The 27,464-nt window shown below is 40.1% G+C and overlaps 2 protein-coding genes and 3 non-coding genes across 9 annotated transcripts; 2 read left to right on the forward strand and 3 right to left on the reverse strand.

Annotated features, from left to right (window-relative positions):
* The first annotated feature begins 1,654 nt into the window (after nucleotides 1–1,654).
* Nucleotides 1,655–16,882, forward strand: prox3 (prospero homeobox 3). Of its 2 annotated transcripts, none has more exons than XM_044341680.1 (7): nucleotides 1,655–2,044; nucleotides 4,260–4,352; nucleotides 5,204–7,083; nucleotides 7,244–7,357; nucleotides 9,664–9,776; nucleotides 10,579–10,684; nucleotides 14,628–16,882. In XM_044341680.1, exons 3-7 carry the CDS (start codon nucleotides 5,206–5,208, stop codon nucleotides 14,799–14,801), a joined length of 2,385 nt encoding a protein of 794 aa, XP_044197615.1. In that variant the 5' UTR covers nucleotides 1,655–2,044; nucleotides 4,260–4,352; nucleotides 5,204–5,205; the 3' UTR covers nucleotides 14,802–16,882. The 2 variants fall into 2 exon arrangements, with proteins under 2 accessions (XP_044197615.1, XP_044197616.1); XM_044341681.1 differs by having other exon boundaries at nucleotides 7,250–7,357.
* Nucleotides 8,586–8,659, reverse strand: trnai-aau. Its single transcript has one exon. It is a non-coding gene; the product is annotated as a tRNA-Ile (tRNA).
* trnai-aau lies at nucleotides 11,503–11,576 on the reverse strand. Its single transcript has one exon. It is a non-coding gene; the product is annotated as a tRNA-Ile (tRNA).
* A 1,770-nt stretch (nucleotides 16,883–18,652) lies between the features above and the next one.
* On the forward strand, nucleotides 18,653–27,122 carry tmem179ba (transmembrane protein 179Ba). Of its 4 annotated transcripts, XR_006400204.1 has the most exons (9): nucleotides 18,653–18,839; nucleotides 19,288–19,405; nucleotides 20,660–20,856; nucleotides 21,696–21,833; nucleotides 22,535–22,613; nucleotides 23,122–23,318; nucleotides 23,511–25,629; nucleotides 25,716–25,835; nucleotides 26,371–27,122. XR_006400204.1 is itself a non-coding variant. In XM_044341865.1 (7 exons), the coding sequence occupies exons 2-7, from the start codon at nucleotides 19,307–19,309 to the stop codon at nucleotides 23,611–23,613; spliced, it is 813 nt and encodes a 270-aa protein (XP_044197800.1). In that variant the 5' UTR covers nucleotides 18,653–18,839; nucleotides 19,288–19,306; the 3' UTR covers nucleotides 23,614–27,122. The 4 variants fall into 4 exon arrangements, 1 of the variants encoding a protein (XP_044197800.1); XR_006400202.1 differs by having other exon boundaries at nucleotides 25,716–27,122; XM_044341865.1 differs by having other exon boundaries at nucleotides 23,511–27,122.
* trnas-gcu lies at nucleotides 23,550–23,631 on the reverse strand. Its single transcript has one exon. It is a non-coding gene; the product is annotated as a tRNA-Ser (tRNA).
* Nucleotides 27,123–27,464: the final 342 nt, after the last annotated feature.

Genomic DNA, 27,464 nt, shown 5'->3' on the forward strand with positions numbered 1-27,464 from the left:
GTTTGAGTGGTTAACATAATATGAGCCCTCAGAGAGATGACGTTCTCTCACTCACACACTCACACACAATTTTAGGCTTTTCGGTAGGCTTTCTGTGAACAATTTGTGCTTTTTAGTATTCTCCTGCTTGTGCCGCAGATCCATCTATCAATTGCATTCTCCCACTCTGCCTCTGTGTCCAATACACACTCAAATACACACCTTTGTGGCTCGGCCGCCTTCCTAGAATGACAAAAACCTGGTATTATCTTTTGTTATTTATTATTGCAGATGGAGCCATCATTTCATGACCTCGCCATCTCTCGCCCTCCTCCCTCTGCATGTTTTTATTTGTTCAGACCTCTCTCACTGTCTCTCTTTCCTGCCCTCTCCTCTTCTCTGCATGTTTATGTTTATTCAGACACATCTCTCTCTTTTTCTGTTCGTCTCCCCCCACCCTCCCCACCCCACACCCCACCCCGTACCCGTGTGTCCAGCTTTTGTTACCAGCCTCGTTTCCATAACAACTGTGACCTTTCAGTCAGTGCCTAACCATTTTTAATCAGAAGAAGATGAGATGAGGGAGTGAATTGGGAAGGGGAAGGTTAGTGATGCATTGGATGGGAAGGGGAAAAAAATGCTCTGCAAAAAGAGATAAAAGGAGGAAGCAACAGAATAAAATTAGGAATGAAAATTGGCCCTGGTTTCATGTTGGAGAACAGTTCAGAGGCGGGTTTAGGTGGGCAACATCCTCACTTCCCCAGCAACAGGTAACAAAGTGCTGCTCAAGGTCAAGCATCTACTTTAATGTTTTCCTGGAAACAGGATGTTCCTGCATGATTAAAACAACAAGGTTGAAGCAAATCATTAGAGACAGTTTAAAAAAACAGTGCTGAAAGGCTGTGATGATGGGTGCTTTTCTTCTTTCGCCTCCAAATATTAAACCTTATAATACTTAATTATAATCAGCTCAGGATTACTCTTCTGCCAAACTCTGGTTACATTACATTATCATCAAATATTTAGTCACACTGTTTATTTGAAGTCAGTGTAGTTTTGTTAGGTTTAGACCTTAATCTAATCGTTTCTCTTAGTATCACACATATTTGACTTCCATCATTTGTTTTACATTATTAAAATCCGATAAACTGTTTGGGAACAGATTATTTCTACGATATGTGATTTATGTGAAATATAGAGTTTCTACAAAAACACTTGTAAAGATACAATAATTGCCCGTTGTAGTTTCTGTGCGTGGTCTCAAAGAAAATTCCTGTGATGAGATAAAACTGTTAATGAGTGACCACCTGAGTTTCAATTGCCTTTACGCTAGGTGAGAATACGCTGCCGTAAATCTGTGACTCCTCTGCCATGTGTTGACAGATGCTCGGTCAAGGTGCTCTACACATCTGTGGGTGTGTCTGTATGATGAGAACTAGTAGCCATCTCCAACAAACTGTTGATATCATGATTATTAAAAAACGAAAAATGTAGGCCAATTGCATTAATTTGAAACAAATTAAAAGTAGCTAATCGGTTGTGTCTTTTGAATATTAAAACCAGCAGATTTTGTGTGTGTGTGTTTGTGTGTGTGTGCGTGTGTGTGTGTGTGTTTGTTTGTGTGTGTGTGCATGTGCGTGTGAGTGTGCACAAACTGGGGGTCATTCCAACATGGGAGGGACCGGACCGTCAAGTGGGCAGCTCTCGAGCCCGCCTGCCCGCCCACCGCGCGCCACTCCACACCGGGAGCAGCGCGTGAGGATGATGCCAGCCAGAGATAGATGGATTGGCGAGGGAGGAAAAAAACATGCACACAACTAGAGCAAAGAGGAGGCGGCTAATAACAGAGTGAAACAGTGAGAGTTACGGAACAAAGGACAAATAAAGAGGAAAGGGGAACGCCGGAAACCCGCTGCTGGCTGGTGTCTTTCTGGCTGCACCTCTGTCAGAGGCCCGTCCGGTGCCAGCTGAAGACAGTCGACCGAGGCAGAGCGCACAGGAACGGCCACTGGAGTGGAAAGCTCCGCTGAACGGACACCGCTGGAGCTCTTCTCTGTGACTGAAAGTGAGTACATTTTTAAGAAAAACTTCAAACACAACATAAGCTAATGTTTAAAAAAAAAAAAGAAAATCACGCTTAGTTCGCCAGGAGAGTCAGTGTCAGCTGTACTGGTCTATCTGTGTGTTTATTTTTTTTCATACTGCGACATTAGTCCACCGCTGCCAATTAGTCACAGGACAAACACACACACACGCACGCACGCACGCACGCACACACACACATACACACATACACACACACACACACACACACACACACACACACACACACACACACTCTGACAGCTCGTGCGTCAGAATGGCCAAAGCGGATTTCTCTCGCGTGGCAGAACCGGCAGATGTTGCCACGCGGAGGCTTCAAACATAAGCTTCAAACATTATATAAATTATTTAAAGTAGCTATTTACACCAACATAGACAGATAAATAAAAAGAAAGAAAAGGCCCAAACAAACTAAAATAACTGACCCAATTAATATATGAAATATTTTGAACATTTGAAACATATAGAAGATGTAAGCTGCACACCTGTGTGAAATTGTTTTTTTTAATTTTACATCTAGATTAGAATTTACAAATATATATTGTATTGATATTTGATACCAGTAAATTGCATGCACCTTGTTAAGTATGTATTCCCTTTCCTGTCAGTGTTCCCAGACACAGCTACAGCACTTCAAGTGCACCGTTTTTAAGTCTAATCTAATGGTTAATAGCTTTCATTTTCATTGCTCAGTATTCATATTTTGTGCAGCTTTCCGCTGGCTTTGAAAAGCTAATCTGTCCCTGATATAAGCGCATTGGCTTGCTTGCCATCTGGGCTGTATTATAGTAGCGAGGAGAGGGCATTTGAATAATTGATATTTAGCTATTTATAGGAGGATTATTCTATTCATGTTGCACCAGGGGACCTCTGCACTGGTCTGTCTGTCTGTCTGTCTATCTATCTATCTATCTATCTATCTATCTATCTATCTATCTACCTATCTATCTATCTATCTAATGGCGACCAGTGACAATCAATAGGTCAAAAATTTTAAATACTGTCTGTGTGTGTGTGTGTGTTCACATTTTCTGTATTTTCTGTATCTCTCTCAGTCTGTCTTTACATCTGTCCATTTATCATCCGTCCATCTTTCTGTTCAGTGAGTGGTAGTGTATCCATCTGAAGTGGATTAGGGGTGTTATCAAAGCTAAGTAGGACTACTGTTCACACACACTTTCACATATATGCGCGCGCACACACACACACACACACACACACACACACACACACACACACATACACACACACATGGACACATACGTACATAGTGCTCTCACTCCATTTCACTCCCCAAGGACCATTGACCATTGTTAGCCCTCTCTCAAGCCTCTTTCACTTTTGTGTGAATCTGTATGTGTGTGTGAGAGAGTGTGTTTGACGGTAAACACTCTGATCAAACAGTGCTTAACAAGCTGCCTGAACTGATAACAGAGAGAGGAGAGGAAGAGAGGATGAGAGAGGGATAGAGAGGAAGGAAAAAAGGGAAGGGGGCATTGGGAGGGAGAGGAGGTTACATAGTGAAAAAAAGGAATGGGGATGTGTGTTTTTGATCTTGATTAAATAGCAAAATGTACTGTTATTCATAAGCCCGGTGTTCACTATTCTTCACTTTTACCAGCTTTTCCAGGTATTGTGGAGAGGCCATGCAGAATACAGATTTAAAAAATAACTCAAGCTATATACTGTTCCAGCTAGTTATAAAAGGAAAGCCATTTTTCACCACTGTTTTGTTTTTTTGACATATGCCAACATCCACGTTCAAATACAGTTATCTCCCTCCGTTTTGTCACATGTGTTTTATGACATTTGTGCTTTCTTATGACAGCAAACATTCGAGAGCAACAGGAAAAAGATAGCATGAAGAGAGGAGGGTGATATGTGACAAAGATCATGAGCCAGATGTTAACCCACTGCACCAGCAGCACATAGCCTGGTCCCTGGCGTGTTGACTCGCCTTGACTCCCTCTTTCTCCATGTCTTCCATCGGGTTTTAGTCAGAGCTGTCTGCTGTTTCCTCATATGACACATTAGAAGGCCATGGAGGAGAATATCAACCCTTTGAACAGCTGTTAGGACTATTTAGGAATTCAAATTATTTAGGAATTCAGCTCTTCTTCATGTCGCTGCACTTACTCTCTTCTACACTCTTACAAAGTATCCTTATATTTTTGCAGTTCTGTGCGAGGACAGTGCAGCTCATTCTTATCACAATCAAAGTGGAAGAGTCTGTGTCCTGTTATAGACCGGTGGCCTGTTTTGTTGTCAAGGTAAGCTGAAGTCATGTGCTTGTTACATCATGATGTGCATCTATTCATTTGCCAACATGGTTTAGTTATGAATGCTGGACATAAACATCATGTGACCTTACTTCTAAGTGATGGATAACATGGCACTTAGGTGAAGAAACCAACTGAAAGGGTCAATTCACCCAAATTACAAAAATATATATTATCTAATTCACATTTTTAGAAGTATCTAGCCAATACTTTTTGCTTACAGATTTTGAGATATCCCTCTTTGAGGTTTTGGCCTCCACCCCAATGCAATGGAGGTGAATGGAATTTTGTTTGTGGTGTTCACATCATAGAAAATGCAATGTAATCGTAAGGAAATTCAAAAAAGCAGCATCTCTCAGATTCCTGTGTTACTGGATAAAACAAAAAAAACATGAAATCAACAGTTTTTATACAGACTATTTCTTTGGTAGAAACTGGTGCCAGAACTTACTCAGAATAACAGACACTGTCTTTTTGAAGAGACGGATTGCTGTTGATTTTTTTTTAAATGCTAATTTTTAAATATTTGAGACAAATTCTATTCATCTTCATTATATTGGGGAGGCAGCAGAAATCTCAGAGATGGACATCTCAACAGCAAACAAAACCAAAACTATCTGCAGGGCTTGATACCACTAAGTGATAAAATACGTAGTTTTTTTAAAATTTGGCTGCATTGACCCTTTAATAGTGCTTAAATGTAGGACCTTGAACCAAGCATTGAGAATGTATTGTTAGTGATGTTTTCACTCTATTCCACCTGCTGCCTGTGCAAAACAACACAAACTTCAGCAATTTTAATCATTACTCTCTCTCTCTCTCTCTCTCCGTCTCTTTTGCAGTGATGGATTCCCCCACTGATCTTTTCGATGAGTCCTCTCCCCAGATACACACATTTGCCCCCCCCCTCTGCTCCACAGATGTGTCTGGAGTTCATCCTCAGCCAAGTGCAGGTCGCCCACCTCCGACCTTCAGACCCCCTGGCTTTCCCCTCATTCACCACCTCCTCCAGCCAGGTGGAGCCCCCAGGAGGACTGGAGGGCAACTCCACACACATAATGCAAACCTCAGCATGCACAGACATCAGGAAGACAGAAATGTGGATGAAGATGGAGGAGAGGGGGATGCAGGGGTGGAGCAAGGGACGGAAGGAGGTGAGGAGGGAGTTATGGAGGGAGAGGACAACTTGTTGGGGGTTAAGAAGAGGCACAGTGATGCCGCCCTTGCGGCTGAGTGGAGTCAAGACGTCTTGAGAGTGAAGAGGATGAAGCTTGAGAGTCGACGGAGAGATGGAGAGACAGAGGAGGGAGGCAGGAAGCGTGAGGGAGGGAGGGAGGGGAGGAGACGAGAGAGAGAGGAGCTGAAAGAGCAGTTGGAGGAGGCAAGAGAGAGACTGCAGGCCCTGCAGGAGAAAGTATGGAGGGCTTTTGGGGAAAAACACATGGCAGAGGAGGAGAAGAAAGGGAGGTGCAGAAATGGAAACAGAGGAGGAGGAGATGGGGGAGAAGGAGATGTAGGGATGATAGAGGATGAGGACATTGCAGAAGGGATGTATGATGAAGAGGACATTGATGGGGGAGAGATGGAAAAGGAATCTTTCTCCCTTCTCTCCACTTCCCCTTTTGACAACTTCCACAACCACAAACGAAGAGAAGAGCAGCAAAAAGACAGAGAAGGGAGGCTGGAGAGAGGGAGAGGAGGAGGGTTGCACTTGGAGGGCGTGATGGAGGGAGTGGGGTTGTGGTTGGATTGCGGCGGGCTGGTGAGAGGAGACTGGGATGGAGGGATAGAAGACGAGGGCGAGGAGGGAGGGCAGAAGTTTGCTCAGGCGCTGAAGCTGGAGCTGGGCAGCGCTGTGGCCCGAGTCATTGACCGTGTCCTCCGCCTTTACACCGAAACATCAGATTTCACTCCTTCCTCTCCTCCCGCCGCCATCTCTTTCCTCCCGTCGGACACAGGAAACGACGGAGGGAGGGAGAGGGGGATGTGGATGGGACTATTAACAAGAGGAAGAGGAGAGGAAAAGATGAGAGGTAAGGAGGAGAAGATGGGAGGGCAGGATGGAGAAAGAGAGAAGCAGTTCCAGAAAATGAGCAACGGAAGCGGCTTGCCTCCTGAACAGCCACACCGCGCTGAACAATCAGATCTTGCGATGCCACTGGTTGTTCAAAGGTCACCTGACATACGAAAGGCCCACTCACTCCTCGGCCCGCCTCTCTCTACTCACCTGAATCCCTCTCACCCGAACTTCTCCCTACATCACCCCTCTCTGCCACGTCCTCCTCCTCTTTCTCACCCTCCCCTTTTACCGCCAGCTTCACAATCCAAGGACCCCTCCGCTTCCTTCCACCCATCCTCATCCTCCTCCTCTTCCTCCTCATCTTCCTTCCCCGCACCTCCCCCTCCTCCTCCTCCCCCTCCCCCTCCACTCCCTCTCCCGCTCCTCCACTACTCCATGCAGCAGCTCTTCTCCCGCTCTCTCCATCACCCTCAGCTCCCCCACCTACCCCCGTCGCGCAAGGACTATCTGAACTCCGACCCTTTCTTGGAGTTCTCATCTCACCCTTCCTTCCCCCCACTCCCCCTGCTCGGTCACCTGGACCCCTCCCTTGCACGCCACGCTCACGGAGGAAGAGAGAGGGAGAGGGGGATGAGGGGAGATGGTGGGATGAGAGGAGGGGGAGGGATGGACGGAGGAGAGCTCTACTTGACAGCTGGGGGAATATCCTTTTGTCAGTAAGGAGGGAGGAATGAGGGAGATGTGTGTGTGTGCTTGTGTGTGTGTGTGTGTGTGTGTGTGTGTGTGTGTGTGTGTGTGTGTGTGTGTGTGTGTGTGTGTGTGTGTGTGTGTATGTAACGTGTATTGCCTTAACTGACCTCATGTATACACCCAGGAGGGCTTGTCTCCCTGTCACTTGAAGAAAGCCAAGCTCATGTTCTTCTACGCACGCTATCCCAGCTCCAACACACTCAAGACGTACTTCCCTGATGTCAAGGTGTGTGTACCCTATCACAGTGATGGATCAAGGTTTTGCCCAATATTGAACAATGTTAAATTCAAAGCCATGTTTTATGTTTTACCATTAGGCTAGTCATATGTACTGAGTGCTTTCTTCCTGTTTCAGTATAAAGGGTCAAGGGGAGGGTCTGTGGCTGGACTAAAACTGGATATTTGAGGAACACAATGATATCAAGATATGAGAGTAATTAAAATCTGACAACAATATGTCAGTCAATGTTTATCTTTTACATGATCAAATGGATCAAACAAATGATTTATGCATTATTTTGATGAAATGATATCATGGAAAGGGTCACTCAAAGTTGGTCATTAAAAAGTGAAAGATATACTAATGTAGGATGTTTTACAGTTGGATAATGACATTTACTATTAAAAGATGACAGTAACTATAAAAACTATAAATATTGCAAACTTTTAACCAGTTCAAAGATACACTAAGAGGAAAACTGAAAATTTTGTGCACACTATACTGTATATCCATAACCAAAGCATGACTGAAGAAATGTCCCAACTCTTCCTCATGCTCATCCCCAGGTAATCAACTTTTAGTGTTCATTAATTACATGCAAGTCAAATGGATTGAGGTTTATTTGGGGTTTACTGAGACATTCAGTGGTGGAAGAAGTATTCAGGTATTTTATTTAAGTAAAAGTAGTGATTACGCAATTTAAAAATAATCTGTTACAAGTGAAAGTTCTGCATTGAAAATTTTACGTAAAGGTACAGAAGTCTATCAACAAAATGTACTTAAATTATTATTAACAGTAAAAGTACCGGCTGTCAGTGTTATATATCTTATTGTAGGATTATTACTGATCTGTACACTCATAAGAAGGATTTTCATGCAGCAGCTGGCTGCAGTAGATTTAATTTTACCCATTTAATATACTGTTGAGTGGTTTAATTTATTTTATAACAATACATTGTATTGTATATTGTGATTATAGGCTGTATTTCAAAAACCCTTACCTGTAAAGTCTCCCTCTGAAATGTAGTGGAGTAAAAGTATGGAGCAGCGTAATTTTATTGAAATAAAGTACAAGTACTTCAGAACTGTATTTATGTACGGGACAGTTATGGGAAACTGTGTTTTGCCAGTCATGTGATGCTGTAGAAACAGTGTGTAGTTTCTGCAATTCATTTGATCTGGAGAAGTGCCCAATTTGAAGTTGTAGACGCGTGAAGCGCTCTCAAAAGCACCGTGGCCCGTACGGGGATCGAACCCGCGACCTTGGCGTTATTAGCACCACGCTCTAACCAACTGAGCTAACCGGCCATGCTGCACTTGTTACCAGACAGTTATTTTACCGATAATCGGTCTGGTATGTGGTTCATAGTATAAATTGTTGTTTTCCAATTATAGTTCGCGGTTAGTGAATACAACGTATTCTGTAATGTCATGGTCATGGCGATGTGCGCAATTTCAGATGTCCAAGAGTCGATGGTAAATTAATGCAGCCCATGTGGGGATGTAACGCACTACACTGACGTTATTAGCTCCATGCTCTAACCAGCTGAGCTAACAAGTCATATTTAATCATTTCAAATGGAGGATTATTATGATATTTGGTTTAAATCACAGAAATTATGATTTCGGGAATTTGTGTTATTCCTCTCACTGAAACTGGCTCAGATGGATTAAGCCCTCTTTATCAATAATGAACCTTAATATGATATTATATAATTACTTAAATGTGGTTATTAAAGAGTTTTGATCACACAAAACAACACAGTTAAACAAAAAACGTTACTATCACTATCATAGATAGCAATCACTTTACATAACTGTATATGACCGTAAATTCTGAACACTAAAGTTAACTTACTTTATAAAGTCATTATAAATGATAAATATCAGTAATGCAAACAACAAAAATACACTGAACTGTAAGAAAATAATGGTCATATATACGTAAAATGTAGTCTTAAAATATTTTTAGACTGTACTTTTTTAATTATCTGCCTATATTGGCTGATTTCTTTTATCTTTACTTGTAAAGTATAATCCATCATCATCATCATCATCATCATAATCCAAGGTGGAGTCCACAACCAGAGAAAAAAAAGTTTCTAACATGTATTATTATGAATATTACCGAGGGATAAAAAACAAAATGTTCCATTATGAGTCACCAAAACATTTTCTCTCTTTCGGTAAAACAAAGTTTTAAGTTAAAGTAGTCATAATAAATGCTCAATTAAATCATCTAACAAGCTGCACTGTCTCGCTGTCCTCACCTGCTCACTTCCTGTCCTGCTGTTTTCATATCCATTGTCTAGTTCAACCGCTGTGTGACCTCCCAGATGATTAAATGGTTCAGCAACTTCAGAGAGTTCTTCTACATCCAGATGGAGCGCTTTGCACGACAGGCTGTCCGCGAGGCTCTCATCCGGTCAGTTTGGGTTTGCACTGGTTCATGTTTAACTCATTTGCTACAAAACTTGCCATGTTTGACATGGTTTTTATAGGAGCTTATAGGAAGTTTGCGCGCATTTCTTACATTTGCTGCGTTGTGTTTGATTCATGCATTAGATGCTGTGCATATGTTGTCTTGCAGATTTGGTCATTTGCAGAAATAATAACAAATTGCAGATTCATTACATAACTGGTGTTGTGATCCAGATTTTCCTATTTATGCATCGTGGTTTCCTCCCTCTCAGTTCTGTTATAATCAAATTAGCTGCTGGTACTTAAAAACAGATCATATTCTCCATTGTAACTGTAGTATTTTTTATATTGCCTGAAATGTTTAATAAGATGGAAAAGTAGTGATACCTGTGACAAACAGATTTGAGATCATATATTGTCTTAAGTGTGCATTTACAGAAATGACATATTTTCTGGCAATTATTAGATCTATTTATTACTACCAATAATACTTCTACTAGTGTCTAAAACTTAGCAGGTACTGGGTTAGTTTTACAACATGAATGTATGTATTAAGTCCATGAATATTTAATTTCCAAGTGGTCAAAAATTGCCCTGGTGTATGCATTGTGCAGCCTCTGGACTATTATGGATGAAACGAATACCCCTTTTATTCTTACTGGACATCATACAAGGCTAGAACATGAGATTAACTGTCAAAAATAAATACTAATTAATTCTAAATGCTACAAATAAATACTATTGACAGCAGGCCCTTTGCAGTAGTTGAATTAAAATGAATCTTTTTGTCTGTCTGTGTGACCCAGGGATGGTGCACCTCGTCTGGGCAGAGAGAGTCAGCTGCGAGTGGGTCGAGACACAGAGCTTTATCGCATACTGAACATGCACTATAATAAAAGTAACGTCTACCAGGTAAGGAGGGTGTGAATATTCAGTAAAGTCTGTTTTGAACTCTAGCTATAGCTTTCAGTTTGCTAATTGTATAACTGTATACAGTTCTCGGGTGGATGTTGCAATCCCTTATAGTGCTATCTCTCTCTCTCTCTCTCTCTCTCTCTCTCTCTCTCTCTCTCTCTCTATATATATATATATATATATATATATATATATATATATATATATATATATGGACTGGGAACCTTTAGTCTAATGGGCTCCGGGTTTTGTTATTGGCACTATGGCTGAGCATTTTTTGTAAACACAGGAGCATCCCAAGGTTACATATATGTTTTATCATCAATATTGTATAATATATACAATAACATGCAAATAGGATGTACATCTAAAACTCTGCCTGCTCTCTATGATGACATGGCCTTGGTTGGTCCGGTGCAGGATGACCTGTGCTCTGTCAGATAGAGAGCTGTTGTATATTCATCATGTGAAATAGCTGATGAGCTGATGTCAGGACAATGCTTTGGTAATTACTGTAATACTAACATGATGGAGAAGCAGGTAATCAGTTGTATTGTGTTTTAATGATTTGGTGCACTTGCATGTGTGAGGATGGAGGTGCTATTGAGGATAAACAGTATGTGCAAATGGAGGGGAAGGTTCTCTTGTTCTGCAAGGGTAGGGATTGCATATTTGTGCTAAGTGAATGTATCTTTAAATAGCAGCTGAGACCTTTCAAATGCAGTACATGTTCTATACATACAAATCTGTACACATTTGCTTGAGATGACGAGTGTTCTGTTATACTTTGTCTGAATTGAGGCCCAAAACTTCTTTGGCCCGTACGGGGATCGAACCCGCGACCTTGGCGTTATTAGCACCACGCTCTAACCAACTGAGCTAACCGGCCATAGATGTCAGCTGTAAGCTGCTAATATAATGTCAGTTAGGTTATTAAGGGAATCTTAGACCTGTATCAATAGTTTAAACTGATAGGACTAAAAGAGATCTGTATGTCCATATATATGTATTTACTAGCCATGTTTTGATTCTAATTTCTTTCATTATCGGTGTTAATACTTCATTTTGTTTCAAGATGCTACATTGAGAAGTCCAACTGACCTAACTGGCTTTGTTGATAATATTGGATGGAAATTCTGTGACATGAAGGGCGATAATGTCATTTCTTTGTTTATATTACAACAAATTTTAATGATCAAATTAGTTATCAAATGTACTCTTCTGCTTAGGGTGACCAGAGTCCCCGAAAAATTCGGGACAGTCCCAGATTATGAGCAGTTGTCCGAATCCCAAATCCTGAATCCTGTCCTGTTTGTCCCGAAAATCAACTGTTAAGATAGTAGTACAATAGTAGATATGAATGAACAAGCTAAAACGATGTATGGCTTCGAGACTCGACTTGGTGACACAGTAATAGTGAAAAATGCTGCAATGAGCGTATTGTGTCTTTTGGAGCGTTGCCAAATTGTCATGAATAATTAATAACATAACGAGCTGCTGCTAACACCAGGATAAAATGAAGAAGACTCTAAATTCAAATGAGAGAATCCTTTCATTAAATTATCAATTAGTTTACATGAATTAGCAGCTCAATAGATTTTTTTACTCTCTGAATCAGTGAAAATATTCTGATCAAATCACTTATATAGGCTATAATTCCTGCTTTTAGTTATTAAATGTCCTGTTTGTGTTTGTAAAATATGTAAGAGTATTATTGATGTGTTTTTACTTGGCTATTGCACTGATTAGGCTATCATAAATAACAGATTGTTGATGTCACTCGACCTGTTTTAAAGCAGATGATGGAGAGTGCAGCCGCCACTGTGGGAGGAATTTGTGATAAAAATATCTAAAAAATGTGTTTGTAAGCTCCCACAGCTTAATGACAATCTCAGCTGCTGAACAGACATTTAAAATGACTGTAACATACCTGTCACCATGCAAACATCATATCATCCTCAGAGCCAGTCCATCTATCTCGCTGTTTTATCCATCTGTACAAACTGATCCTCATAATATTAATAACAAATGATCAGAGTTACAGTCTGATGTTACTCCAAATTATTCTTTACATTTGAATCCCTCTGACAGTTATAATTAAGCCACTTGTTTGAATCATTGATTCAGTTGTTTCAACATGAAAATGTGAGAAAAAATATGCTTAAAATTTAAGTGAACTATGTATAAACACAGTGAGTCAACTGAACTCAGGAATACTAGATTTGTTTCCAGTGAGGTATTATTGAGCTTATATAGTGCGTCTTTGAGGTAAACATTACTATTGCTGCTCTAGAAACAATATGTAGTTATTTTTGAAATATATATTACTTCCTGTTCTGAATCTTTTCTTTTTAAAAAAGAAAGAGAAGTTGCAGTCGTGAGGACAGAGGAAGTGTAGCTGCAGGCAGCAACGGAGAAGTAGTGATATGACAGATGCGATAGGCAGCGCACTGATGAAATGATGAAACGAATGAAATATCATGAATGTTACGTAACAGATAATGACTTGCACACTGTTACATACAGCACAGTCATTGTGTTTTTCCTAATGACAGACAGTTGACTTCACAAACAAAACAAAAACATTTTAGCGATGAGTTTTGACTTTCATGTGTTTTACTGTTCGTTGACACTTAATGTAATGTACTGGAGGCTACGCCCACCATGACCATGTGACCGCGCCCACCCCAACTCCCCTGTTCCGAATTTCACTCACTCTCATCTGCTCACCCTACTTCTGCTCAATTTCTGACTAAAACTAGATTTTTTTTTCCATTATGACAACATCTTGATTTTTCAATATTAGTGAGGTAGTTTCATGTTAGGAGATGCCGGCTTGCATGAACTTCTCATTTTAAAAAGACAAGTTAGTATCATTAGTCTACATATTATTGTAGTTTTATTTCATGCTTGGGATCAGATGTGCTGAGACTCTTTTATTTAGCATATTAAGCCTTTAACATGTGAGTCTGTACAGAAGAAACACATCTTGTAGGCTGAGGCACGCGGGTGAGTTATTGTGGCTAATTAGACCTCTGCTCAGGTTGAAGTTGGGTGGAGCTAAGTTGTGAGTTGATCTTTTTTTTTACAGCACATATTTAGCAGGAAAAGGACAAGTGTGATAAATAACATTAATTACGGCCTTCTCAGCTCCCTGCCATTGTGCATGATGGCTCACTGGCATGGCTTTCTTTGGCAGCATCATTATTTAAGTTATTATTAAAACCTGTTGTTTAATCTATGCCTATCAAAAGGCCTATTTCATGAGGTTACCAAACTCCATGCAATGATGAAGGTCAAATCTAACAGGTGCAAAAAAAACAACAGGATAATCAGGGAAATATCTGTTACACACAATATATATTCTCAAACAGGTTCAATCAGGCAGGAGAAGTGACAACAGCAGTGTGATTGTACTGTAGGGGAAGTGCTTAACAGTTATCTTAACGTGCATTGTAATGTGCTTCCCATTCAGGCTATAAAACCTGTCACTGCTCAGTAAATCTCATTAAAAATGCAAAATCTCATCAATAGTATACAAACAAACAAATACAGATAAATGAAGCTTCTACCTATCACACACACACATACAATTCTTAGATTTAGCTTTAACTTGACCTTTTTCCGTCATACTGTATGAAACTCTCTTATTATAATGACAAAAGTTTCTTGTTATAACAAGAACATTTCAGTACAACAAGCGATGATTAAATTGCTAGTTACAGTTAGGATTTGAACTACTTGTTGTTCATGTGACTTATGATTCTTATATTTTGCTTGTTTGGATTATACTACATTTGATGGGTGACACAATTTCCAACATTCTACCCGGGTTTTGAAACTGTGGAGCCCATTTCCAAATGTGTCCAGAATTTTAAGGACTTAATTCTGCAAGACCTGCAAGTATTTCATCCTTTGACACTCAGATTTCTGTCTGCAGGTCCCGGAGAGGTTCATCGAGGTGTCAGAGGTGGCTCTGAGGGAGTTTTACTCTGCCATTTGGACTGGGAGAGACAGCGACCCCTGCTGGAAGAAAGGAATATATAAAATCATCTGTAAACTTGATAGTCCTGTACCAGATGCCTTCAGACTGCCCGGCTGTCCTGTCGGCTGATGTCAAACTGCTTTCATCTGGTACATGTACACAAATGCATGCACGCATACATTCTTACTGAAGAGAACATACAAACATATACCATTACAGACTGTGAGAAACTGGTCTGACGACATCTGATTCTACAATTTGGTTGATTCATAATTCATCCACTTTCAAAAAAAAAAAAGATTATTTAGGAAACTAAAATAATTTTGTTTGACAGTGTGCAGGGGAAGACATGTACAGGCTCAAATGGACACACACACACACACATACAGGGTCAATAGCAGACTGACACACTCAGTGCCGTGATAAGAGTCTTGTGACTGCACTTATCGAAGAACGTGACCCTACCGTTGAATAAAAACGGACAGAGCAGAGACTTCTCTTTCGAAACATTCTTCAGCAGTATGTTGACTTGTGAAATCACAGTGCTGCTACAGAGGTCTGATAAAAAAAAATGGACTTGAATGGACTGGTGTGTTGCCATGGGATACTTACCGTTTCAGATGTGTCGTTTAAATTCCACACATCAATCATTCACATGAAAATATATACATTCCCTGCTAGTACTCAATACTTACAAATAAAGCCACACTATGCATTCATTCAGTAATCAAATGGACTGCTGACAACTGTTTACTCAGCATGAATGCTGCAAAAGCACGAAGCAAATAATGAACATTCAGATAGAGTCCAGAACCTGAATACATACCAAGTCTCTCGGGGGTTATCTCTTTCTCTTTCCGCAGACAACAATGCTCCAACACAGAGAGATTACAACCAACTTTCCATGCTTAATGTATTGTTCACGTTTTATTTAAGTTATTTGCACATCAATGTAAAAATACATCAGTGTAAAAGATGTAATATACAGTACACACACACAGCCCGGCCGGGTCAGGAGCCAAATGGAAAATCAGCTTCCTGGTGAACAAGAAATATTGCCGTGTAATCATTAATGATCTTGCACAAACAGCACCTTACATTCACACCTAAAAATTGAACGCTGCTCTCCGTCAGGGGTGCTCACAGTCAGACTTCTGCCTACGAAGACAAAGACAGAAAATCAAGTTGTAATTGTGGTTTGCTAGCCCTTAATTAAAATAGACTCTTACGCTGCTTTGTGTGTGTGTGTGTGTGTGTGTGTGTGCTGCTCTGGAGGGTGAAAACGACCTTTTTTTTTTTTTGTTAAGTACGCCTCACAGCTTTTACAGTTTAGACACAGATATTTCTGCATAGCTGTGAGGATGCTTTCCAAATGTTTCCCCCCCCAAACAACACCGGGCTGTTTAAACTGTGTTTGAATTCATCATGCATTGTTTTTTGTATCCATTACAGAAATCGGGCTTGAAAATGTTACGTTCAGTGCTAATTAATGTTACATAATGTAATTTGTTACAGTAAATTGTAGGATTTGAAAAAAAAATGACGTTGCCCTTGTTTTAGAGAAACACCAGGACAGTGGTTTCAGTCAGTGGATTTGTTTTGCTTGTATATCCATTGTTCTGTTTAACATTAAATTATTATGGAGCTTTTTGTACATGATGGCACAATGTAATCGAAATGTAATTAAAATGCTGTTAAGAGGGACACTATATTGAATTTAAAATAGTAAAATTAATGTTTGGTTGTTTCCTTGATGTACTCTTGTTGATGAAATATTTACTTATGTTTTTGATTTCCTTTAATGTGATGCTAAACTAAATAGGCCGGTTGCACAATTAGTGTATATCTACATTTGTTTCCCAAACATATTGAAGCAACTTTCACTCTAAGCTGATCAGGCCGGCATTTATCTAAATCTGACAGTATTTTATCTGGAGGAAAGTTGGATTTCTGCTCCAGATAAAGATCTGCTCAGTCACAGCTGTGTCTGTGAAACCGAGCCCGTAAAGTAAACTAATTGTGACGTGTTTTCAACTGCATGTTTCCTATATTTGCATTTTGTATTGTAATGGCTTATGTTTCTCTCATTGCTTTTATTGGTCTCTCTTTTATATTGTACATATTGTATTCTTTAGATCCGTGCCTCATTCAAACTTTGGTGAATTTTGATGTTTAAACTTATCAGTGAATTAAAGTGATAACAGGCTTGAGTTATTGGGTCTGAATACATCTCACTCACACATACACACACACACACACACACACACAAACACACACACACATACATGCTCTCTGGTGTTCACGTCCTGGTAGCCAACACTAATACCATCATACTTTAAGCCTTTAATCTAACAACACTACCACACAAACTCACACACATTCTCACTGGCACTAATATGTGGATGATGGCTTTGTAAGAGGCTCAGCGGAGGACTAACCACCTGAGACAGCACCACACACACACACACACACATACACACACACACACACACACACACACAGTTTCTCTGGTATGCCAGCAATTTATCTAAACCACAGGGGTCTTCGAGATAAAGCTGCTGTGTTTTTTTGACCCACAAGTTTGTCCAACAAGTCTGGACCTGGTTAAATGAAGACACAGACTCTAGTTTTAGTTTGGTATGTTTAGGTAGGATGATGAGGTCACACTTGATCAACAACAACAACAGAAATATAACAGTATATAAATGCAAATGTCCCCTAACTAACTTCTTTTTGGACTCTTTGTCTACTTTGTAGAATTAATACGGATGAATTTCAGCCATTCAAAATCAACATTTTCTTACATTTCTTACCTGCTATCTAGTTATTTGTGATTTATTTGATTATGTTCTGTAAAAATCTGAGATCTGTAAACACTTTGTGGCACTAATTCATTGCTTCACCCAACTTCAGTTTCAAAACTCACAGTTTTCATAGATTTTACACCTTTCAAAGGTGAAATTTAGACGTGGTTGATGTATCTCTCCATCCTTTTAGTCTGCTGCATGCATCTTTGTTACCAAAAGCTTCTTGTTTCTCTAATCTTACCTCACCTACTTCCCATGTTTTCCTCTCCTAACTTTTATCTTTCATGGACGTTTTTGCACATATATTTCTATGTATTTTTGCCTTTCAAATTGTGTGAATGTTCAACAATTTCACATATATTTTCTGCACCTCTCTATCAAACATATGAAGCAATCAGCGGTGCTCTCATTCATAGCTGACACATCTTTGACTTAAAGTTTGCATGTTAACTTAACAAGCTCTATTGAGGCTCACTGATTAGTTATGAAGGGAAACTCAACAATGTAGTAACTCCATTAAAATTTTAGGACCTTTTATCATATGACAAATCATAAAAACAACTAAATACCTATTTATTTTATTGAAATTAAATCTATATCAAAAATTGAATGATGTAACACATTCCCAGCGGGGATGGATGTGTATCAAGAATGAGTAAAATCATTTCCACCACATACGTGAATTTAACAGACTTGAAAATTGTGTTACATATATTTCAGAATAGCATGATCATATGACATAAGTCACAAGGTTTGATTAGGCATTCTGGGAAGGAAATACCATTTGCAGCCATCCAACACACACACACACACACACACACACACACACACACACACACACACACACACACACACACACACACACACTGGCCACCTGATAATCTGCTGCATGGAGGATAACACACAAACTACATGTGATACCCTTTTTTAAGAAATAAATATGAATTTTGCAGTCAATACCTCCTGATGAGCATCACTTTTACTGTGAACTTTATTAAATAAAAAGCTGATTCACCTTCCAGTCCCCCTCTCGCTGCTTCTCACAGCTATTAGTTTATCTTTCTGGGTTATCCAGCTGAAACCAGCCTCTGACCCGAGGAAAATCGGTCTGTATGACATCCAGTGTTTCAGTGTATCCACCCGTCACTGTGACAAATAAACTATTTCTACGCATTTATAAGCGGACGTGCATATCTGGTGGAGCTCAAGAAAAGCAGAGTTGATTCTTAAAACTGGAAGGAGTCACAGCTGGACTATGACTGAGAGCTGAGTGAAGTCCAGCAGGAACAGCCGGAAATCAAACATTTTAACCTTTAAAATCTCAGCGTGGCATTTGTCACATTGCATAAAGAAGAGGCAGGTGAGTTGACTGTTGTGGGGATCATAATGGTTTTGTCTTTTTCAACATAGGTGTGTCAGCAGGTTTTTCCTGAATTTGGATTATTTCTTCCTTAGAAATGATCCTGGTTAGTTCCCTCCTAAAGGATTACGCAGTGGAAAATGAAAAGCTTTGACTAAAATACCAGCTACAGTCAGTGAAGCTCTAAATGAAACATGTAGCCTACTAGCCTGTATAGACTTATGTTCTGTTTTATTGAAATAAATATTGTTGATTATATAGATTTATCCAGCTGAACCTGCCACTCGTCTTGTCTACAAGGTATTCCTCAATAACTATTCATTAACCTGTTTTAATTAAGCACCAACTCAATTAACGCTGCAGCGAATAGGCTCTTCAGTTTCGGAAATGATTGTGAAACAACTTAGCGGAAGCCTTGTATCTCATTGTGGTCACCTTTTACGCGCAGACGGGGACCGGGCTGCTGGATGATGGCGCTGACGGGGCTGCTGCTGCTGGAGTTGGGTCTGTACGCCAGCTGTTTCGTCTGCGGGATCGTTACCGCCGCGTCCATCACCATTGTCCAGGTGACTTTACTCACAAACAAACAAACAAACAAACAAACAAATTAGTCTGAACTATAAGCTTCTATCATCTCCATCCTCTTCCGGGTGGACTCACTTTTTTAGTGCGTGTGTGAAAAAGCAAAAGGCTTCCCCATATGTTTGTGGCACCCTTTGTGTTGAATTATATTGAAATGAGAGTTATAGTGGGCTGTTTAAACTACTTTTTGTGGCTTTTCTACACTTTGGCACATCTAAAATCATTGTTTCATACAGTCGCATATAGATGTTACCACTTATTGATGTTGCGCTTTCACTTTCTTACGATTTCCCGCAAAGACTATCAGTGTTACAGAGTCCACATGTGGATTTCTTTGTCTTTATCTTTGTTTTTTGGCTATACGTCACAATTTAGTGTATAACACAGTAGCACTTTCCCTCCATCATCCACTATACAGCCTATAGAACCCTTATAGGACCATATAAGGAACATAACAAGGCGCAGTGTGGTCACTAGTCGTCTCATTCCTCTTCATTAGCTGCACTCATTATACGCGTTGACATAAAGACACTGTGGAGAATAACATTTATCTTGCGGCTTAAAATCCTTTTTAACATAACTTTCTCCTCTTAACTAATCAGGGGAATGTGTGAACGTGTGAAAATGCGCGCGTGTGGATGTGTGTGCGCGCGCGCGCGCGCGGGTAGCCTAATAACTGAGTCATGTGTTCAGATGGTGCTCATGTGACCAGTTGGTCCTCGTGCCTAATTATTCTCCCCGCCTCTTTATGAAAGTCAGATGCTGCAGGTTGTGTGTGTGTGTGTGCGTGTGTGTGTATGTGTGTGTGTGTGTATCAGGTATTCCTCATGTTATGGGGACAAAAACTAAGTCCTCTTAATGTAAATCATTCATTTTAAGGTGAAGACTTGGTTTAAAGTTAAGGTAAGTTTAGGGTAACGTTAAGGTTAGTTTAGGGTTATGTTAAGGTTAGTTTAAGGGTTAGAGTTAGGCATGTGGTAGTTATGGTTAAGGTTAGAATATGTCTCCAGGAAATGAATGTAAGTCAAATGTCCTCTGAAGTGATGGAAACATGACTGTATATGTGTGTTTTCTCAGTGAAATCTTCTGTTTTGTGGTTGCGGTGCCAACAATGTTACAACAAGGAAAGTAATTGAGACTACATAACAAAATTGAAACAATACACCGGGAAGCACCTCAGATTACAAATGTCCTTTCTTTTTTTTTTGGTAATTTCTCTTTCTGTCTGTCTCTCTCAGGGTAATTTTGGAGGTCTGTGTATGCTGTATGGACTTGTCAGCTACAATGCAACAGCAGGCGCCATCGGAGTGCAGTCATCCAGCTCATCGTCTCTGTGTTACTTTGTGTCGGCCATATCAGTCATGGTGGCAGTGGTGTGTTTCTCACTGTCACTGTACTGGATGTACACATTCTGCATCGACGGGGAAATCAGAAGGTGATGTCTGTTGAGTTTGTGTTAATCATTAAATAATTGTGTGTGTGTTCTTCAGTCTTATTGGCGGTTATGGCCGACTGCTCTGTTGTCGTTTTTATTTTCAATTGTTCTATTGTACAGCTGATATTTGCCATATCACTAAAATTGGCAGCAGCTTTTGTTTACAGCTACTATCAGTGTTTTTAGGCGCTGGCTGACAAAGGTTTGAGTCGGAGAACAAAATGTAGCTGCCAACACAGGCCTTTCCTCATCTTATTCTTGAATTTTACTACTGGTCAGCCATGTGGAAGCCAGTTTTATACAGCTTGTAGACAACCTGAATGTAAATATTCAACTGGGATGTATCAGATGTCAACATATGAGGGCTAATTTTTGGATTAAAAGTAAGAAAAGATCCACTTTACTGATCACACGCAGGGAAATTAAAACTGATAAAGGCTGATATTTTGTGTTTAGTCTCTATCAATGTTTCCTCTCAAAATAGGGAAGCAATAATGCATAATATGATGGTTTGAAGCTGATACCCGTATCCTGCACAGTATCTTCCCTTCTCATTTCAGCCAACACAGAGATGTGTGATAGGATTTTATTACAAAAACATGCAGGCGCACAAAAAGCTTTCCAGATATACCTGTCTTAAGAGCCACAACCAGCCAAACTCTCAACAATAAAAACTGTTTCATACAGTTTGACGTCATTTCCTCGATAGGTCAGAGGTTTAAATAACATGTAATTACTTTTTATATCTTTTTTTTCCCCTCACTTCATAAAAACTCAGCGTGTAACAGTCGTTCTCACGCTCCTTCTGTTTATTCTAACCTCGCTCTCTCTCTCCGCAGGGAGCGCGTGTGGATGAACATGATCGTGGCTGTGTGCGGAGTCTTCCTGTTCTTCCTGCTCATCACGGGGTGCATGCTGAAGATCGGACGCGACTCGCTCTGCACCTCGGTTATACAAACCGTTCCCAACATCACCAGGTGACACAGACGCATCCGCAAGTCACGAAAACCTTCCACAAACAACTCATAAATGAAACTAAAAGTGACATTTAAAACCCAGTCAGCTTTACTTCAGTGTTTTGATTCTGATTTCATCTTAACTTTGAAGTTTTTGAAAGCAGATGTCAGTTATTTTTGCGCCTGTAGTCATGTTACACTGGTTTCATGGCATCTTTTAACATCTCCTTTTTCTTCTTTAAAATGTTATCAACACTACGCAGCCTGCAAACAACTCAAATAACCACAGAAATCTTTTCATTTTGCAAAGTTTCAACCTAAATAATAATATACTGACATTCAAAACTTAAAAGAGAGGGAAAACGCCAGCATCAGTTCTGCATTTATTATCTGTATTTGCTTGTTTTAAGCTCCGCTGACCTTGATGTTATTTATGCAAACTGTCGCTTGTCACGCCTCATCTACTGAGAAATTAGCTGCACACTCAATGACCATTAAACACCATTAGATTAAAGACAAATCCATCACCCACGGAGCACTTACTGTACAACGTGCGAATCTGAGTGGATGTGTTGAATATTTTATGATGGTTTTGAAGGGATTTTGGCAGCTAAAATAATACGTCTTGTTTGTTAGCTACTGTTAACACCTACAGGACATGAAACTTAATTATCTGTTTTCTTCCAAGTGTCTTACATGCAAATCTATTTCTGTCTCTCAAGATGTGAAGACGCCCAGACTAGAAAGTGGGTCAGTCCACTTAAAGGAGGAAGGTTCTACAACAGTCTACACAAAGCAGAGGTCAGTATAACATTCATTCAGTTTTTTATTGTATTATTTTATGTCTAGAATCACATTGGCCACATGAGCACCCAGGTCTCCCAGGGATCTAGCATTTCTCTTATTCATATACTCATCTCAGACTTAATTAGCAAATTAAATGAAATACACATATACAGTTAACTACATATCCAGTTTAATAATTAAAAACATTTCCTAACATTCGCAAGAATCAGAGTTTTTAAGAGGAAAGCGAATAGTAAGTTTTTTACAAGATGTGTGTGAATGATTTGTACACAGCTGCTATGTAGAGCAACTGATTCATACGGTGTTACTTTTAACTCTTTAAATAGCTATAAAGAATCATTAGTGCTGCTATACATCATCATTTAGTCAAGAAATCCTCTTTAAAACAAGGAGCGTACTGTATATGTAGAGGGTGTGTCCATCACTAACTAGATAGATAGATTCACAGATGAAAGGCCCTCGATGTGTTTCATGTGTTGACTACTCGCTGAATTCCTGGCAGACGGCCGTGTGGGTCAACTTCTTCTTCTGGCTCATCATCGGGGTTCTGGTGGTCATTCAGAGGCGTCAGAGTACAGGGTCGAAGCTGATCGCGGGAGTGCTCGGAGACTACGGCGGGCCGGCCGGAGGGCTTTTCGGCGATCCGGGAGTGACGGCCGCAGAGACGGAGCCATTTTTCAACCGTCCTCCAAGACCACAGTGAGGAGGGGTCACAGAGGAAGTTACAAAAACACATAAAGTAGCACAAAATGATTATGTGGGAGTAGATGTGGAAAAAGGGTAAATACACATACACATAGATGTATTGTATTTCTGGTATTCCAGTGCATAATTACACATTTTCTGACAATACCAATCACAGTAATTTGCGATTGACTTTGTTTGTTTTAGGGTGTTACGGCAAATAGATACAATAGAAGCATTTCCCCTCGACGAGGATGGGATTCGAACCCACGCGTGCAGAGCACAATGGATTAGCAGTCCATCGCCTTAACCACTCGGCCACCTCGTCAGGCACAAAGACCCCAATAAAAAGCAAAAACTGTGCAGAAGCTGTGTCAGCCTGACAGTTTGACCTCATATTCATAAGATTTACCTGTTGACATGTTGATTTACCCGTTTCCCACATCTCACTAACCAAAGCCATTCCAAATGTCTGACTACTGAATCACACAGTGAGTGTGTATTTGTTCGTTCCCACTGTTTCTGTTTCTGAGTATGTTTACATAACCAACATATTAACATATTAATTGGAGGCATTCGTTTTACATGTCATCATTGTGCTCAGATTTTGTATGTTTGATGTGACTGGCAGATGACGATGTTTCCTATGTGTAAAACACAACTATTTTACAAATTATTAACGTCACTCTTGTAAAATGTCAAAACTAAACGGCTTAAAGTTAAAAAAACACAAAAAAAACCCTCCTGAAAGGTGGTATTGTGAGTTTCTACTCCAGTTTTCTTTCTGTACGTTGTCTTTTATTCTTTATTTATGATGCATTTGACATTGAGGCCAAAGTTCACCCATCTTTAAAATGTGATTTAATGTTGAGTAGTTGAGTCTCAACATGTGAACAACACTCCTGCTTGAGGAAACATCTGCTACAGATTGAAACAACAAGAAAAACATTATGTCACATTAAATTACAAATCATTTAAATGGATGTTTAATTTTAGGCATGATATACAGTATGTGATCCCACCCTAACATCTGATATCCAGTCCAGGTTCACTCAGACCTGCTGACTAAATGTTGAAACATCTGATCTGTAGTGCCGGTTGAGCATTATGAGTGTATGAACTTCAAATGGGTACATGTCAACATCTCAACCACATGACTGTTTGTTGTGTTGCTACTGAGCACATGGTGTGCTGCCTTTTGAAAACAATAAACCAAAGAGTTTGAACAAAATGACCCAAACTTGTTCATTGCTCATGTCCCTCACAGGTCATGGAGACATGCTAGTAGATATGTTGACCTGTGTCTCCCTCTGCTGGTTGAAGTGAAGACTCTCACTTGTATTAGAGATACATTTGTACTGTACTGCAAGTGCCTGTTTTATGTGTTAAATGTAGTATTTTCTCATGTCAGTTCACTGTGGTTTAACTTACATTTACAAAGATGAAACCTGTATGGTGTGTGACACTCCATAATCTTATTATTGTGGCTGTGAAGTTATGTAATGACTGATTGAGCCAGTGACCTCTACAGACTTTAAGGACACTGGTCCTGAGGGGTTATTTTTTTGAAGCCCAATGTCACATACAACTAAAACTCCTGGCGGTCTTTATTCTGCATCATATGAACATAAATAAAGTGCCATCCCACCGAGTAATAAACAGCAGTAATTTAAGCCAAAACAGCACATTGTGCCCAAAACATGTATGTAGTATACGTACCTCTTCCCTTCCATCAGAAGAGTGTTTCTGTTATAGACTCACAAAACTAACAGGAGCAAATTTAATTCATTTTCTTCTAGACAGTTAAACCCAACAGACCGCTGACTGGCTTTGATTTTCACTATTGAATCAGACTAATCAGTTTCATCACACCTGTTAAGATATTGACCTATTTCATCCACTTGAATGATCCCAAACATTAATTCAGACCTCATCATTACATTATCATTATTATTCAAAATTCACATTATAAAACATACATTTTAAAGTCTATCCTGTATTAAAACACGACGATGTGAATTCCTTACTTGGCCACCGGTAAAATATCAGCATTTGTTAATGTGTATTTGAAGGGGAATGAAGCATGACTGAATTAAATACTAGCAGTTCCCTGACAGATCAAAATAGAAGGAATGAGCTTAATGCTGCCATTACAACACGACTACTCTCTTTCCTGAACTGTCTAATCTCTGTGGATTAAGTGACCTGGCTTGCGCCCTGAGGTAAAAGATAATGTTCACTGGCGAGAGAAAGGAAGGAGTGACGGGACTAGGAAGAAGGAGACGGATGGGGACGGACAGAAATAAAGCATTTTAGAGGAAAAACTGTAAGTCAGCTTGCAAGAGCCAGTTTAACTACATCTATACCTGAGGTAGAACTGTTACCTGCAGTTACTGTGTGCTTTTTTTACAGGAACTCTGTAAAGGACAACAAAGAGGAAAGAGCACTCTGGAGAACACTGAAGACTGTTTAAAACTTGCGTCTCAGAAGACGACCAAAAAGCTTGTGATAGATTTGACTCTGGAATCTATGGTAAGACTTTCTCACACTTTGCTTGGCTGGTCATTACTGGGCTACTGATTATAAAAAAAACAACCTGTGTGGACATAAATGTGTCTGAAAGACAAAAAGAAGCAGAGTAGAGCTTGAAAAACTGCATCAGATATAGAGATACAGGCGGTAGGATGGGGATAAAAGTGAAACACAGAGAAGAGCAGTGGACACTGTAGACTGAGCTAAGCCATGATAAGCCTCTTTAAGCTACTTCACTCCCCACAGACCAAATGTTCTGTTTTAAACCTGTTGATCTGTGCTGGACGTCTGCTACCAATTCACTTTATCTGTATTTCTGGCAGGAGAGCTCTAGTTTACTGCCAAATCAGGCAGCAATAAAACCATAAAAGAGAGAACACAGTCCTTAAATCTCAAATTGAAATCATAGAAAGCCCTTCAACTGGACAAACATATGTTAGGTAGCTTTATTTTCAAGCATCTGTCTGCTTAAATGTCCTCGAGCCAAATCGTTGTGTCTCATCCGGCTCCATCCACCCCTTCTGTCTCTGTTCAGAACATGTCTCAAGACCAGTTTGAGTCAGTGGCGGTGAGCGTGGAGTCCCTCCTGAGCGACGCCAAGAGGATGCAGATGCAGTGCCGCGAACGCAGCGAGCAGCTCTCCCTGGCCGCCACGCAGCTGAGGGTGGAGTCGGCCGCCCTGAGGGAGCAGTGCGAGGCCACCCAGCTCGACATGGCCCGGATCCGCCGGCAGCTGGAGGAGCTGTTGGACACCAAAGCCGCCTTCGAAGCCCGGGAGAGGCAGGCGCGTAAACTCAGCAAGCAGCTGTGAGGAAATGAGGAGGAAGAGGAGGAGGAGGAGGAGGAGGGATAGTGATGAGAAAGAGGGGGAGCAGCATCCTATGTACCCATGTCATGAACTGTTACGCAGGCTCCCGTTGAGATCCTGAGTGATTGGTACCCATGAGAGAGGATGAAAGTGAGGGTGAGGAGGAGATAAGATAGAACATTTATTTTAACATTTAGTTGAAAAGGACTTTTTTTGAAGTCTTTTTCTGAAGAAAAACGATACACAGAAGCCAGAAAAAACAAAACTGTGTGTGTGTGTGTGTTGTCAGGGTGTTGAGAGAAGGGAAAAGCAAGCGAGGGAATAAAAACATGGAAGAGAAAAGCACTTTATCAATATTTACAGCTCTTTCTTGTTCCTCTTGCTGCTATGTGAAACAGATACACATGTGAATAAGCACATGAATTTGATTCCTCTCCTCTCTCTCGCTTTTCATGTCAAATAAACATGTTCCAAATAAACTCTTGTCTCCTTATGTCTCTTGCAATTCCCAAGCATATATTTCACCTCTTCATTAGCTTTATTTCCTCACTTCTACTTTCACTTTATGTAAAGTATGTTTGTAATTGTTCCTGTGAGGATAGTGTGTAAAAGAGTGATAATAACCATGGATGTATTATAAGAATATAATAATTAATATAAGGATAAAAACAAAGGGTGCTTCCTCTTCTACTGGTGCTCCTTGAGGGGGGAGAAGTCATTTTGAGGAGAAAAAAATATGTCCATGTGTAGAGTGTGGACAAAAAAAATCCAACTCCAGGTACCAAAATGGATTAAAATAAATAAAAATCCTTTAAGAATGT

Source organism: Thunnus albacares, chromosome 22 (genome assembly GCF_914725855.1).
Source record: "Thunnus albacares chromosome 22, fThuAlb1.1, whole genome shotgun sequence".
NCBI classification, from domain to species: domain Eukaryota; kingdom Metazoa; phylum Chordata; class Actinopteri; order Scombriformes; family Scombridae; genus Thunnus; species Thunnus albacares.